This window comes from Engystomops pustulosus, chromosome 3, assembly GCF_040894005.1.
Source record: "Engystomops pustulosus chromosome 3, aEngPut4.maternal, whole genome shotgun sequence".
In the NCBI taxonomy this organism is placed as follows: Eukaryota; Metazoa; Chordata; class Amphibia; order Anura; family Leptodactylidae; genus Engystomops; species Engystomops pustulosus.
This window is the reverse complement of record NC_092413.1, coordinates 148821799-148837420: the sequence shown is the minus strand read 5'-3', so window position 1 is coordinate 148837420 and position 15622 is coordinate 148821799. Positions and strand designations below refer to the sequence as shown.

Here is a 15622-nt window from a genome sequence, read left to right as displayed (position 1 = left end):
CAAAGGCACTCAAATCACCTTTCTTCCCCATACTGATGCTCGGTTTGAACTGCAGGAGATTGTCTTGACCATGTCTACATGCCTAAATGCACTGAGTTACCGCCATGTTATTGGCTGATTAGAAATTAAGTGTTAACGAGCAGTTGGACAGGTGTACCTAATAAAGTGGCCGGTGAGTGTACGTCTCCTGTGTGAGAAGCTCTAAAGTCACATCCAAATGGCATAGTCTTCTCCTGGACCTTCATTACTCTTTTGTATCATGGACACATTATTGTGTCAGAGCCTGGGTCTGGGTGATCCTGCTGTGAAAATAAGGCTCCTCGACACGAATGCTGTTTTTGTCCCTCTATAATCGTTTCACTCAACAGTTAGAGCACAGATACATGTTTTCCATGGTCCTGTGTGTGAACCAACTGTCCAAGCCACAAAACTGAGTGCAGGTCCTACTACTGCCTTTTACTGAATTGGACAGTCTTTATTGCTGTTATCATGTGTGATCGGACTTTATGCACCAATGATACATGGTCCAAGAAACAATGTACCACAGATCAGTTGTTTGCTACCCAAGAAACATGTGTATTAGCACAGTAACAAAGTAATAAGTGGTAATGCTCATACAGCAGATTCTGAAGATAGGCTTTATTCACTTTTCAACAATATAAGAGTTTTTAATCCAAAATTTGAATAGCATGTACGTACATCTGAAAAAATTACATATGAAATATATAGGGCAGTTTTTAGACTGAACTATAGGGCACCATCAATAATATATTGTAAACTAGCGACAGACTAGATCTATTCACAAAGTATATTTTAGATCAATTTCAAGTAGTGTATCCTCTGAAGACAACGATAAAACAGAATCTGAGTGTATTGCCACTAACCTCATTAAACCATACTATGGGTCACTATAGGGGCTTGGATCACTAGCCTCTCCACAGACCACAGTATAAAATCAGCCCTGGTTGTATGCATTAGTCTAAATTGATCTTATTTAAACAGAGACATTCATAGTTAGATTTATAATACATATTTAACTTTATTTTAGCATAACATTTTTTATATGTAAATTTAAGACACAAGGAGTAGTGGGACTGAAGTTGCACATGCCCCAATAAGAAATAAGGCTACAGCTATATAGATGCTTTATTGAGTTGTCACTAATTATTGCAGGAAAGTCTGATTCTTGTTCCTCCCTCACTGTTTCCTCTAAGCTGTGGACTCTCAAAATGATGGATTTGCAAGTTCAAAACTGTCCAGATTGTTAAACCTCATTAATATGTTGTTGTAACTTCTTACATTTTACTATTACGGAAATGCATAGCTTAGATGGAACAGTGCATTGGAACAGTGGTGTTAAAGGCTATTACCCTACGAAGAGCCCCTTTTGCTATCTTTAGTTTTACTCAATGAGTGAAACAATAGTGCTAATGCACCAATACCAACAACAACACCAGCACCAACACCAATAGCAGGTAACACACTAGATGAGGATTCTTGAGAAGACGTGGTTTCCCTCTGGCACAGGTTGAGTTGACATGCCTCGCAATGATCTTCATCATGTGGGCCAGCCAGGTCACCAAAAGATTTTGGTTGACGAGTGTCATTGACATTCTCGTTCTCATAAAACACCCTCTGAATACGACTTACTACGTTGCTGATGGCTCTTTTTATATTTTCAGGTTGTATTTTTGGCTGTTGCATCAGGCTGCATTTTTTACATTCCTGTCTGAAAATCCTCATAGTCACATCTCCATATTGGTAGCATTTATTTAGATCCATACGGAACAATATAAACACCTTGGATGAGATCCAGGAGTGCCTGCATTGAGAGCAGAAAAATCTAAGGGAAAGATCATAATTATTAGATACTTCATTTGTTTCTTTGGTGTCAATAAGTATGCAGTTGTTTTATAGGAAAATGCAGTTTGGTTATTAAGCAAAGGAGGTATGTACCAAAAGCAGCTAACAGGGCTGGGTAGTGACAAGCTATAGGGAGGTATGTAATAAATCCAAGAGCACTTATTCTCTGAAATACACTACCTCAAACCATCAGACCAATACCTTAATACCATAATTTCAAACATTCCCTAAAAACCTGCCTTTTCAGACCCACCTATTACATGCCCTATAATGCATGTAACATTCACTCTATTCTCTAAACCTCCACTGATTTCTTCTACTGTCAATGTTACCCCTCACCTCTTGATAACATGAAACAGTTATCACTGCAGACTGATCCACCCTGGTTTATGTTATTACTCTGTAATGTCTTATTTTATCTGTATATGTACCCCATGATCTGTGCAGTGCTGCAGAAAAGCAAGTGTTGTGAGCGTTTGCAAACTTGCATTTGTCTGCAGTGTACAAACTGCAGTGTGATTTAACCCCATAAGGATGCAGGGTTTTTTCGCTCATTTCTCGCTCTCCACCTTCAAAAATTTTCATTTTTCCGTGTACAGAGTTGTGTGAGGGCTTATTTGTGCATAACAAATTTTACTCTCCCTTAATGTTATTTATTATTATAACATGCCATGAACTGGGAAGCAGGAAAAAAATTCCAAAGTGGAAATATTGAAAAAAAAATGCATGTGTGGGCTCCGTTTTTACGACTTTCACTCTGCACTCCAAATAACACCTCTACTTTATTCTTGTGTCCGGTAGGATAGCGGTGATACCAGATTTATACAGATTTTATTGCGTTTTAATACATTTTCAAAAATTAAACTAATGTGTACGAAAAAGGAAAAAAAAAATTTGCCATTTTCTGACGCTAATAACTTTTTCATACTATGATGTACAGAGCTGTGAGATATGTCATTTTTTGCTAAATGAGCCAAGGTTTTCATTGCTACCATTTTGAGGACTGTGCAACATTTTGATCACTTTTTATTACATTTTTTATGTCATGTATAAAGGTGTAAAAGTCGCGTTTCGGACAATTGGGCGCCATTTCCTGTTTCGGAGGTCACCGCAGGCTGTTTTTATATCTTGATAGATCAGGCATTTTGGAACGTGGCAATACCTAATGTGTTTGGGATTTTTACTGTTTATTATATTTTATATCAGTTCTAGGGAAAGGGGGGTGATTTGAATTTTTAATATTTTATTAATTTTTTTTTTCACAATTTCTTAGACCCTCTAGGGCAGTAATGGCGAACCTTTTAGAGACCAAGTGCCCAAACTGCAAACCAAAGTCCATGTAATCATTGTAGACTGCCAACCCAGCTATTTAGCCTAAAATTAAAGACAATCCCCCTCTATAAAGGGACATATAATAAAGTAGTATCATGACCATTACCAGTACAACAAGATAAATACCACCATACTGATAATAAACAGACCAATATCACCAATAATATCACTAAGCAGGAGCAAATACAGTGAGGGACGCTACCCCCATACAACGAGGGACACTACCCCCATACAACGAGGAGCGCTACCCCCATCCAGTGAGGAGCGCTACCCCCATCCAGTGAGGAGCGCTACCCCCATCCAGTGAGGAGCACTACCCCTATCCAGTGAGGAGCACTACCCACATCCAGTGAGGAGCACTACCCCCATCCAGTGAGGAGCACTACCCCCATCCAGTGAGGAGCACTACCCCCATACAACGAGGAGCGCTACCCCCATCCACTGAGGAGCACTACCCCCATCCACTGAGGAACACTACCACCATCCACTGAGGAACACTACCACCATCCAGTGAGGAGCACTACCCCCATCCAGTGAGGAGCACTACCCCCATCCAGTGAGGAGCACTACCCCCATCCAGTGAGGAACACTACCCCCATCCAGTGAGGAACACTACCCCCATCCAGTGAGGAGCACTACCCCCATCCAGTGAGGAACACTACTCCCATCCAGTGAGGAGCACTACCCCCATCCAGTGAGGATCACTACCCCCAGCCAGTGAGAATCACTTCCCCCCTCCAGTGAGGAGCACTACGTTTTAAGTGCCGTCGGCGCCGGCCGGCCGTGCAAGAGGTTATCACCACGCGCAAGAGGTTAACAACCGTGATCGGTGAAAGCGATGGGTCTTTGCTGCAATATACAGAAAAGCCCATCTCTGTATGAAGAGGGCTCAGCCTTCATATGGGCTGTGCACACAGGGAAAGGACATGTCTAGAGATGAGCGAGCACTAAAATGCTCGAGTGCTCGTTATTCGAGACGAACTTTTCCAGATGCTCGAGTGCTCGTCTCGAATAACGAGCCCCATTGAAGTCAATGGGAGACTCGAGCATTTTTCAAAGGGACCATGGTTCGGGAATAAAATGTGTTAATTAATTGAAAAAGAATGTCTTCTGATAAGTTAGCAGATGTATGCAAACATCTACAATCTATTCTTCACTGTTCCGCGCGTATATTATCTCCCGACAAGTTAACAGATGTGAAGAACAGTGAAGAATAGAATAAAAACAGTGACCACAGGATCATTTAAGTGAAAAACACAGTGAAGAATAGATTGCAGATGTTCTGCACATCTGCTTACTTGTCGGGAGATACGCTGTCCCGGGATCCGCTGCTCTTCTTCCACTGAAGTCTCCCCGATGTCTCCGTGCCCCTCGATGTCTCCGTGCCCCTCGATGTCTCCGTGCCCCTCGATGTCTCCGTGCCCCTCGATGTCTCCCCGTGCCCCTCGATGTCTCCGTGCCCCTCGATGTCTCCGTGCCCCTCGATGTCTCCGTGCCCCTCGATGTCTCCGTGCCCCTCGATGTCTCCGTGCCCCTCGATGTCTCCGTGCCCCTCGATGTCTCCCCGTGCCCCTCGATGTCTCCCCGTGCCCCTCGATGTCTCCGTGCCCCTCGATGTCTCCGTGCCCCTCGATGTCTCCGTGCCCCTCGATGTCTCCGTGCCCCTCGATGTCTCCGTGCCCCTCGATGTCTCCGTGCCCCTCGATGTCTCCCCGTGCCCCTCGATGTCTCCCCGTGCCCCTCGATGTCTCCGTGCCCCTCGATGTCTCCGTGCCCCTCGATGTCTCCGTGCCCCTCGATGTCTCCCCGTGCCCCTCGATGTCTCCCCGTGCCCCTCGATGTCTCCGTGCCCCTCGATGTCTCCGTGTCCCTCGATGTCTCCGTGCCCCTCGATGTCTCCGTGCCCCTCGATGTCTCCGTGCCCCTCGATGTCTCCGTGCCCCTCGATGTCTCCCCGTGCCCCTCGATGTCTCCGTGCCCCTCGATGTCTCCGTGTCCCTCGATGTCTCCGTGCCCCTCGATGTCTCCGTGCCCCTCGATGTCTCCGTGCCCCTCGATGTCTCCGTGCCCCTCGATGTCTCCGTGCCCCTCGATGTCTCCCCGTGCCCCTCGATGTCTCCGTGCTGCCGCTGCCCCATGTCTCTGTGCTGCTCACCGTGTTCTTCACACATATATATTGTTCTTCACATACTATTTTGTTCGCACCGTTCCGCGCGTATCTTCCGACAAGTAAGCAGATGTGCCGAACATCTGTAATCTATTCTTCACTGTGTTCTTCACTGTGTTTTTCACTTAAATGATCCTGTGTTCACTGTGTTCACTGTTTTTATTCTATTCTTCATTGTTCTTCACTGTGTTTTTTTAATTAAATGCTCGATCTCGAGCAGGGGAAATACTCGTCCGAGCAACGAGCCGTCTCGAGTACCTTAATACTCGAACGAGCATCAAGCTCGGACGAGTATACTCGCTCATCTCTAGACATGTCCTATCTTTTCCCCGTGTATGGAGCGGTATGCAGGGCAGCATCTGCCATGATAAGCTGAGAGGGCTGTATGTGTGGAGCCAGATTTTATTTCAGCCGGAGGGGATCTGTATATGGGAGCTGTATATAATTTAATTGGGTGGGGGTGTATATTGAGGGCTTTAAATATATTAGAGGGGGGCTGTACAAAAATAAATTAGGGGCTATATATACAGTATATATTCATTAGGAGGTGTTATATATTTACATTGGTCAGGTTAGCACTGTATATAAAATCGTATGCAATATATAATAACAGGGTAGGATAGATTAGTTATAGGATACAATAAATTACTGAGCCTGGGGTCACATGATGCGTTTGCTTTGTATTTTGAAACACTTTGCAAACGGATCTGGAAAAACGCATAATTAAACGCGTCATGTGTTTTATAGTAATAACTTGTGTTTATTTAGTAGTAACTTGTGATTATATTGTTAATCATTATTACTAATGTTTAAAGGCAAAACACATGTAGTTACCTCTATATATTATTGATTAACTTACACATATGTGATATGGTTATGTATTTCGCCCGATACGCTTACACTGGATTTTAAAAGACAATGCAATTGCATAATGTGAACCAAATGTTGGGGGGTCTGTATGAATAAATTAGGGGGTGCTGTATATATAATTGATTGGTGTGCTCATGCTATTGTTATCCAGGGGACTTTATACTGTAAGTGACTGTGATATCTTTAAGGACATCGGGTGGATATGTGCTGCACGGAGCTGAAGACATCTGGCTATGAACTCAGCAGTGATAAGTCATGGATGGGAGAACCATAATAGAGCTCTCTTCCAGATGGAAAAGCTTGTCATCTATAGGTAATAGATGTCACTAATTACTTTAGAACCTGTAGTCAGTCAGAGTGTCAGTGCCCTGCCTGTGGGGATGTTAACCATTGTTAGTAAAGTTTTCAGCATTTACTGAACTGAACTGAAATATGCTAGAATCGGCCTTGGCGGTACGGTGCCACACATACGTCCCCCATATGTTCATCTGAATGCAGCCTGTACACAACTAGCAAAAAGAAGCACTCCTTTAACCCCTTAACGCTCTGCGCCGTAGCTCTACGGCGCAGAGGTATAAGGGATGTATGAAGAGGGCTCACGGGCTGAGTCCTCTTCATACAAAGGTGGGGGTTTTTGCATATTGCACAAAACCCCCACCGCTAATAACCGCGGTCGGTGCTTGCACCGATCGCGGTTATTAACCCCTTCAACGCCGCCGGCAAAGTCGCCGGCGGCGTTTAAAAGACGGCGGCGCGCGGGCGCCGCCATCTTTTTTCCGATCGCCACGCCCCCGAACGTCATCGGGGGGCGGCGATCGGTTGCCATGGTAGCCTCGTGTCTTCTTTTGACACGAGGCTATCTGGCAGCTGCATATTCGTTACAATGAGCCAGTGGCTCATTGTAATGAATGTGCTGCAAAAATGCCATATATTGCAATACAGAAGTATTGCAGTATATGGTAGGAGCGATCTGACCATCTAGGGTTAATGTACCCTAGATGGTCTAAAAGATAGTGAAAAAAAAAATTAAAAAAAAAGTTTAAAAAATAAAAAAAAATTAATAAAATATTAAAAGTTCAAATCACCCCCCTTTCCCTAGAACGGATATAAAACATAATAAACAGTAAAAATCACAAACATATTAGGTATCGCCGCGTCCCAAAATGCCCGATCTATCAAAATATTAAAACGGTTACAGGCGGCGGTGACCTCCGAGGCGGGAAATGGCGCCCAAATGTCCGAAATGCGACTTTTACACCTTTTTACATAACATAAAAAATGAAATAAAAAATGATCAAAATGTCGCACAGACCTCAAAATGGTAGCAATGAAAACGTCGCCTCATTTCGCAAAAAATGACCCCTCACACATCTCTGTGCGCCAAAGTATGAAAAAGTTATTAGCGTCAGAAGATGGCAAAAAATTTTTTTTCTTTTTTGTACACATTCGTTTAATTTTTGAAAATGTATTAAAACACAATAAAACCTATATAAATTTGGTATCACCGCGATCGCACCGAACCAAAGAATAAAGTAGGCGTATTATTTGGAGCGAAGAGTGAAAGTCGTAAAAACTGAGCCCACAAGAACGTGACGCACGTGCGGTTTTTTTTCAATTTTTCCACATTTGGAATTTTTTTTCAGCTTCGCAGTACACGACATGTTAAAATAAATAACATTACGGGAAAGTAAAATTTGTTACGCACAAAATAAGCCCTCACACAGGTCTGTACACGGAAAAATGAAAAAGTTATGGATTTTTGAAGTTAGAGAGCGAGAAAAGAGCCGGAAAACCCTCCGTCCTTAAGGGGTTAAGTAGATGCTGAAGGTTATTTTTATTCAAGTGGCACAAACATAATGTGACGTTTCGGCACAGACAGCCTTTGTCAAACAGAGCCGTGGAGAGATATAGATGAGGAGCTGTGTTTTGGCATTGGAAGGGTGCAGCAGCACTGTTAGACTAATATGATCAGCTTTTATGAGGAGGTACGTTCTAAGATTGGACCTGGGGGAGGCTGTGGATGTTGTGTATGTAGTCTTTATTCACGGCATTTATTTGCGGCTCAGGCAATCATTTCTATTGGCATCGGCACATGAGTGAACCACACAAACCGATAACACATGGCCCAAGAATGCACATGTCTGCATGCAGGTAGGTTGAGTGGTAATGGGTGTGTCCAATATCCAAGGGGAACTTCATTTTCTCCAATGAAGCTGTAAAGGCAGGACACAGACAGTGAGTCCCCATTTGAGACCCGCAAATTGTCACCTGCCTAATTGCTACTGCATATCCTTGTGATATGGGACAACCACAAGGACAATCCCTTCCTATGTGACAGTGGAGACATGCAACAAGACAGACAAAGAACAAAGGGGAGGTTAACAATCCAAGTCAAAACTAGATATTAAGTATTGAATTTTTATTATGTGCATCATATTGATATATGATTCACAGAGTTTTTATTTCCCCTATATGTTGAGTAGCGGACTGACGCTTGAAGCTATGAGAATAGTGTTTATCTTGAGCACTGCTTGCAGCCCCAGAGTACATTTATTTATGCAAATGTGTATGCTCATAGTATGGACCAAAAACTTTTGTAACTTGTACCAGACTAAGTTCACATTACACTAAGTTCACTAAGGTCGTGCGCCCGATGTCCACCAGGTGTCGCTGCGCCGAGGTCCGCCGGATATCACCTTCTTCTTCCCGGTGCATGTGACTGCTTGATCTTGCGACACATTTCATTTTTTAAATTCTGCGTTTTTTCCGAATCCGTCGGGTTGTCCGGCGGCCATGCCCCCCGATTTCTGTCATGTGAAAGCCGGCGCGATTGCACCAATCGTGTTTGCCAAAATCCCGGTGGAATTCGGCGCAAAATGGAAACATTTGTGAAACCCAACAAAAGTGCATCCACGGAGCCCTTAGTAAATGAGCCCTATTGTGGCTATTTTGCACTCCAAAAGCACCAGCGTTAATAGTATATATACAAACCAAGCCATATACCTCTTTTATGTGTTTCTAAAGGTCTTAAAATGTTAAGTATTTTATGTACCTGCCATAAGTCGATTGTGTAAAATAACAAGCATCGTTTCCTTTCATAAGATTTCCATCCACATGTAAATTCCATCTACAAGGATCATCTAATCGATGAATCTCACTGGCAAATATCTGACTCCAAGTGACTCCAGCATCCATTCTTAATCGAAGGTATTTGGAATTTATTGTCCCTCTGCAATAGAATTAAATAATAATATTATTGAAAAAAATTAACATGGTTCAGAAAGACTTACCGGTTACACCCACGATCAATGCTAGCATGGGCGCCGCCATCATTGTGACGATCGTCGCTCCTTGTGACGTCATCGGACCCGAGGCTGTCTCGTTTTAAGCCATTCATTACAATGTACGATATGCACATTTCAATAAATGAGGTAAAAAATCCCCATATACTGCCATACTGTAGTATGGTAGTATATGGTAGGATTGATCAGACAACCTAGGGTTAAAGTACCCTAGGGAGTCTAAAAATAGCATTAAAAAAAAGTTTAAAGACAAATTATAATAAAAAAACATAAAAATTCAAATCACCCCCCCTTTCGCTAGAACTGATATAAATATAAATAAACATTAAAAATCATAAACACATCAGGTATCGCCGCGTCCAAAAATGCCCTTTCTATCAAAATATAAAAACAGTTTTTCACTGCATTTAACCCTGTAACGGAAAATAGTCGAAAATGGCACTTTTTCGTCATTTTGAAAAATATAAAAAAATTCAATGAAAAGTGATCAAAAGGTCGTACAGTCCTTAAAATGGTAGCATTGAAGATGTCATCAAAAGTCTCACAAAATGACATCACCCACAGCTCCGTACAGCACAGTATGAAAAAGTTATTAGTGCCAGAAGATTGCAAAATAAAATTAAAAAAATTTTGTACAGGAGGTTTTAATTTTTGTAAATGGACGAAGACATTATAAAACCTATACAAATGTGTTATCCCCGTGATCGTACTGAATACTGAATAAAGTAGACATGTCATTTTTATTAAAAACAAGGGGAAAACAAGTGGCCCCAGATGGAAAAATAGGGCAACCAAGGTGTACATAAGCCACCCTCAGGGGAGCCCAACAACCAGACAATGTAAAGTATTATAAGATCATAGATTCTAGTCAGTATTAAATAAGTAATGCTGACAGGGGTGAAAAAACCTAATATACACTATGTTTGGAGTAGAGATCAGAGGTACCTTCAGACTTCAACAATTACACAGAAATGTTACCACTCACCCAAAAGCATGATGACTTGTCAGTGGGCGACCCGGGGGGGGGGGGGGGGGGGCAATGAACAACACCCCGACGCGCATTTCGCTGATGCTTCGTCAGGAGAATGATCTTATCATACTTGACATTGCCTGGTTGTTGGGCTCCCCTGAGGGTGGCTTATGTACTCCTTGGTTGCCCTATTTCTCCATCTGGGGCCACTTATTTTCCCCTTGTTTTTCTCCCAGTATATGGCATGTACTATTTATAGTATGTCATTTGTATTAACCTGCTGTTATCTACCAGCAATTTTTCTATGGTTACCCCTCAGCAATTACTTCACAAATGTTTCCAGCTGGAAGCACACGACTGTGGTTGATCAATGAATCATGCAGTATGATATTATTTATTAGATATTATTTGGCATGCTACTTGTTTTGTTCTTGCACAGTAGTAGTTTACCTGTTTACCTGCTGTTTTTTCCAAAATGTGCTGTACAGATGTATATTTTTCCATTACACCTCAGTACAGCAATATTACAGTACTATTGAAGACATTCATAAATTATGCAAAAATGCAGTACAGAGATAAAAAACACTGACAATACAAAAATAACTACCTAAAGAATTTCACCTAAACTAAACCACACTTAAGACTGCAATTACACCTGTTTCATGATCTAACAAAAAGATTTTAAATACTGCAGAACCTCACACACTATCCAACATTTATTAAAAAACAGTGAATGCATTATGCATTAACCCATTTTCCCACAACTGTTTATAAAATAGCTGATCTCTGGTTTCCATGGGCAACTGGAACAGTTTTACCTCAGACATTTCTTATAAATCTCCTCCTATCTCTGTATTGCCTATAGTTACCAATCAAAGCTCATATAAATGACCCGTGGCAAAACAGAAACCAATCACGCCTCAGCTTCCAACTGCCACAGAAGCAGCAGACAAAAACTCCTGTGTATGGTGGCTAGTAAGTGTATTTTGGAAAGTGCATGGTTAAAATTTCACTACAAAAGCTCAATAGTGCTCCTTCCCTTCTGCATCCTGCCATGTACCTAGACAGCAGGTTACATCCACATGTGGGGTGTCTTCTTACTCAGAAGCCAATATAGGGTAACTAATTTTGGTAGAAAGACTATCAGTTTGAAAAACAGAACATTTTACATTTTGAAAATGGATAATTTTTTCAACTTTTTTTACCAAATTCAACTTTTTTCATAAATAAATGCTAAATTTACACATGTAAACACATATATCAACCAAACTTTCCCACTTGAAGTACAAAATGTCACAAAAATACATTTTTAAAGCTACCTAGGTAAGTTAAAGCTAGTTAAGTTCTACAGGTGTTACTGGTTAAAATGACATGCATGTTTTAAAAAAAATAGGCATAACAGCAAACCATTTTATCCCCTTCTGTTATGCCCATTAATACAGGTCATGCAAAAACAAGCAAATTTATCACAGAAGAGTTCTATATTCTGCAAAACAAGTTAACCATAAAAAAGCTATATAAATGGGGTATCGCTGTAATCCTGATGATCCATAGAATAATGGTACAGTGAATTTCTGGGAAAATAAATGCTAGAATTAATGAATTTTTTTAACCACCACCATGAAAGAGTTAATCAAATCTGATTCTTAGCTATTGAAACACCCCCCCCCCCACCACCCGTTAATGATGTCCCTGAAAAGTGAATCTCATCCACAAAAAAAAATAATCCCCCATATGTCCAAATAACAAAGAAATAAACATTGTATAGCCTGTGACAATGCAGATCTGCTCTGAGTGGTGCTCTTTCCCTTCTATGCCGGGCCGTTTGCCTATACAGCATACTTAGGAGAAATTGGGTATCAAAGTTTTTATCATTTAATACTTTGTGACGGTTTAATTTTTGGCCAAAATTAATGTATTGTCTAAAAAAATTACAGCTTGTAAATTACACTTCCATTTTGTTTTAGCCGCTGTGAAACATCTAAAGGGTTAACACACTTCTTAACCCCTTACCGACATGTGACGTAATAGTACGTCACATGTCGGGTCCCGGTACATGGAGAGGGCTCGCGGGCCGAGCCCTCTCCATAGCCGGTAAGTCTTTGCTGCATATTGCAGCAAAGGCTTACCGGTAACACCCGCGATCGGTGCCGGCACCGATCGCGGGTGTTTTACCGCTGATCTCCGCCGGCAAAGGTGCCGGCAGCCTCAAAAAGACGGCGTGGATCGTCGCTCCCCGTGACGTCATCGGGGAGCGGCGATCCGTCACCATGGTAACTTCGGGTCTCACGAAGACCCGAAGCTACTTCGGATTAACCCATTCATTACCATGTGCTGTCAGCACATGGTAATGTATGAGTAGTAAAATCCCCTTATACTGCCATACTGTAGTATGGCAGTATATGATAGGATCGATCAGACAACCTAGGGTTAAAGTACCCTAGGGAGTCTGAAAAATAGTAAAAATCAAAATAAAAAAAAAGTTAAAATAAAAAAATTATAATAAAAAAACCTAAAAATTCAAATCACCCCCCTTTCCCTAGAATTGATATAAATATAAATAAACAGTAAAAATCATAAACACATTAGGTATTGCCGCGTCCGAAAATGCCCGATCTATCAAAATATGATAACGGTTTTTCACTGCGTTTAACCCCGTAACGGAAAATCGCGCCCAAAGTCGAAAATGGCACTTTTTTGCCATTGAATTTTTTTTTTTTAATTCTATAAAAAGTGATCAAAAGGTCGTACAGTCCTAATAATGATAACATTGTAAACGTCATCAAAATCCGCAAAAAACGACACCACCCACAGCTCCATACACCAAAGTATGAAAAAGTTATTAGCCCCAGAAGATGGCAAAATTCCCCAAAAAAATTTTGTACAGGAGGTTTTAATTTTTTTAAATGTATGAAAACATTATAAAACCTATACAAATTTGGTATCCCCGTAATCGTACCGACCCAAAGAATAAAGTAGACATGTCATTTGAGGTGCAGAGTGAAATCCGTAAAATCCAAGCCCACAAGAATACGGCACAAATGCGTTTTTTTACCAATTTCACTGCATTTGGAATTTTTTTCCCGCTTCCCGGTACATGGCATGAAATATTAAATACCACCATTTTGAAGTGTAATTTGTTACGCAGAAAATAAGCCGTCACACAGCTCTGTACATGGAAAAATAAAAAAGTTACAGATTTTTGAATGTGGGGAGTGAAAAATGAAAACGCAAAATCGAAAAAGGGCCGCGGCGGGAAGGGGTTAAAGAGAACCCGTCATGCAAAATAACCCCCCTAAACTAAATATATTTTCATAAACTGCCATTAGAGAGCATTGTCTCTATCCCTTTATTGTCCCTCTACATGCCTGTAAACCTAAGCAATGAGGTCCTAAAGTTGTATGCAAATGACCTGTGAAATGTCCATTGAAGCATTAGCATATTCAAGCTGTCCACTCTATTCATCAGTGGGAGGCACAGCCACACCCCCAGTGCTTGACTGACTGCCTGTATAATGATGTGAGGCTGTATAATGATGCGCTTCCTGGTGCTGGTGGCCACACCCCCTGAAGCCTGTGTGTGCATGTGTGTGTGTTTAGGAGAGATACAGCAGCTCCAGGCAGCCACGTTACAGCAGAACATGTGAGATTCATGTGTAGCTGATGTCTGTGTCTCACACATGTGTATTAGGAGGATGCAGCATGTCAGCAGATGGAGCACTCACACTAGCCATGCTTTACTATACATTACACACAGACATGAGCAGGGGGAGGAGAGGGGAGGGGTAACAGGGGTGACATCACTGCCTCTGACCATGTGATCAGCCTCATTTACATAATAAAGAATAGATGATATTACTATGATTAATGTATGAAATAACTAGATAAAGGCTGGGATGGGATCCTTGTGAGCTGCTCCAACAGGTAGTAGTGACAGGACAAGTGACACAGACCTGATGACAGGTGTCCTTTAAAGTTGATTTTTCATACATTGAGGGATGTAGTTTCTAAAATGACATAATTTACGGGTTTTTACTGCTATTTAGGTCTCTCAAAATCACTTAAACCTGAGCGGGTGCTTCTAAATAAGGATTTAGACGATTTTCATAAAAATAAGAAAAATTGCACCCAAACTTCTGAACCTCCTAACAACCTAGAATAGAGAGGATGCATAAAAACCCATGCCAATATAAAGCAGACATTGCGGAAATGTTAGTTATAAAGTTACTCGGGTGCAACAACTATCTGCCTGAAAAGCAGAAAGTTTAAAAATATGAAAACGAATACATTTTAGAAATTTTTGCCAGATTTCCATTTTTTTTCAAAACTAAACACAAAAGATATCATCAAAATGTTTTCTATTACTTTGAAGTACAATGTGTGACAAGAAAATAATCTCAAAATCCCCTGGACATGTTCAAGCATTACAAAGCTATAACCTCCTATGATGCCACTGAGCAAATTTAAAAAATCAGGCCTGGTCCTAAAACTCTAAAATGGCTTAGACCAGAAGGGGTTAAAGAAATAAAATATATAAAAAGGTAAATATACCTGAGAACTACTTCCTCTACAGTTTTATGATTTACCTCTTTTGCTTGAAAAGTACAGCTCACAGGTCTGTTTCTTGCCTCTTCTGTGTGAAATGATGGAAAGGCTTTGTGCTTATATCTGCAGTGACTCCTCCTCCAAGATCCAGGATATTTCCAGGAAACGAAACTACTCCAGCTTCCATTCCTCCCAGCAGTGACTGTGCTGTTAAAGCTCTCAATAAAAAGTTGTTTGCTTCTGTGTACATGACTTTTTACAGTTTTTATCTAATCTTTCAAGGTTATAGACAGTGCATGCAATTAACTACAATAACTAATTAGCAACTTTAGTCGTGTGCAAAGAAAAAGAGTTTCGCTTTCTCATAGAAAAGTAAGTTTGATAACTGATAAAAAGCAGGAAAGAAAATCAAACATATCGTAGTTTTGCAGTCATCATTTAAGTTCTCGGTCGTTTGTTTTATGGCATTTGCTGATATTTTATAGCCAGATATTGGTTAATAAAATATTTTTTGGGGCAATATATCATAATCCACATAAAAAATTCTCAAAACTGTAAGGTTTATGAAAATTGT

The 15622-nt window shown here is 41.1% G+C and overlaps 1 protein-coding gene across 3 annotated transcripts; it reads right to left on the bottom strand.

The window, feature by feature from the left end:
• Positions 1-624: 624 nt before the first annotated feature.
• On the bottom strand, positions 625-15287 carry LOC140122093 (receptor-transporting protein 4-like). Of its 3 annotated transcripts, none has more exons than XM_072142528.1 (3): positions 15090-15287; positions 9285-9461; positions 625-1822 (listed from the first exon to the last, which is right to left on the bottom strand). In XM_072142528.1, the coding sequence occupies exons 2-3, from the start codon at positions 9425-9427 to the stop codon at positions 1372-1374; spliced, it is 594 nt and encodes a 197-aa protein (XP_071998629.1). In that variant the 5' UTR covers positions 9428-9461; positions 15090-15287; the 3' UTR covers positions 625-1371. The 3 variants fall into 3 exon arrangements, with proteins under 3 accessions (XP_071998629.1, XP_071998628.1, XP_071998627.1); XM_072142527.1 differs by having other exon boundaries at positions 625-1843; positions 15055-15270; XM_072142526.1 differs by having other exon boundaries at positions 625-1843; positions 15090-15258.
• Positions 15288-15622: the final 335 nt, after the last annotated feature.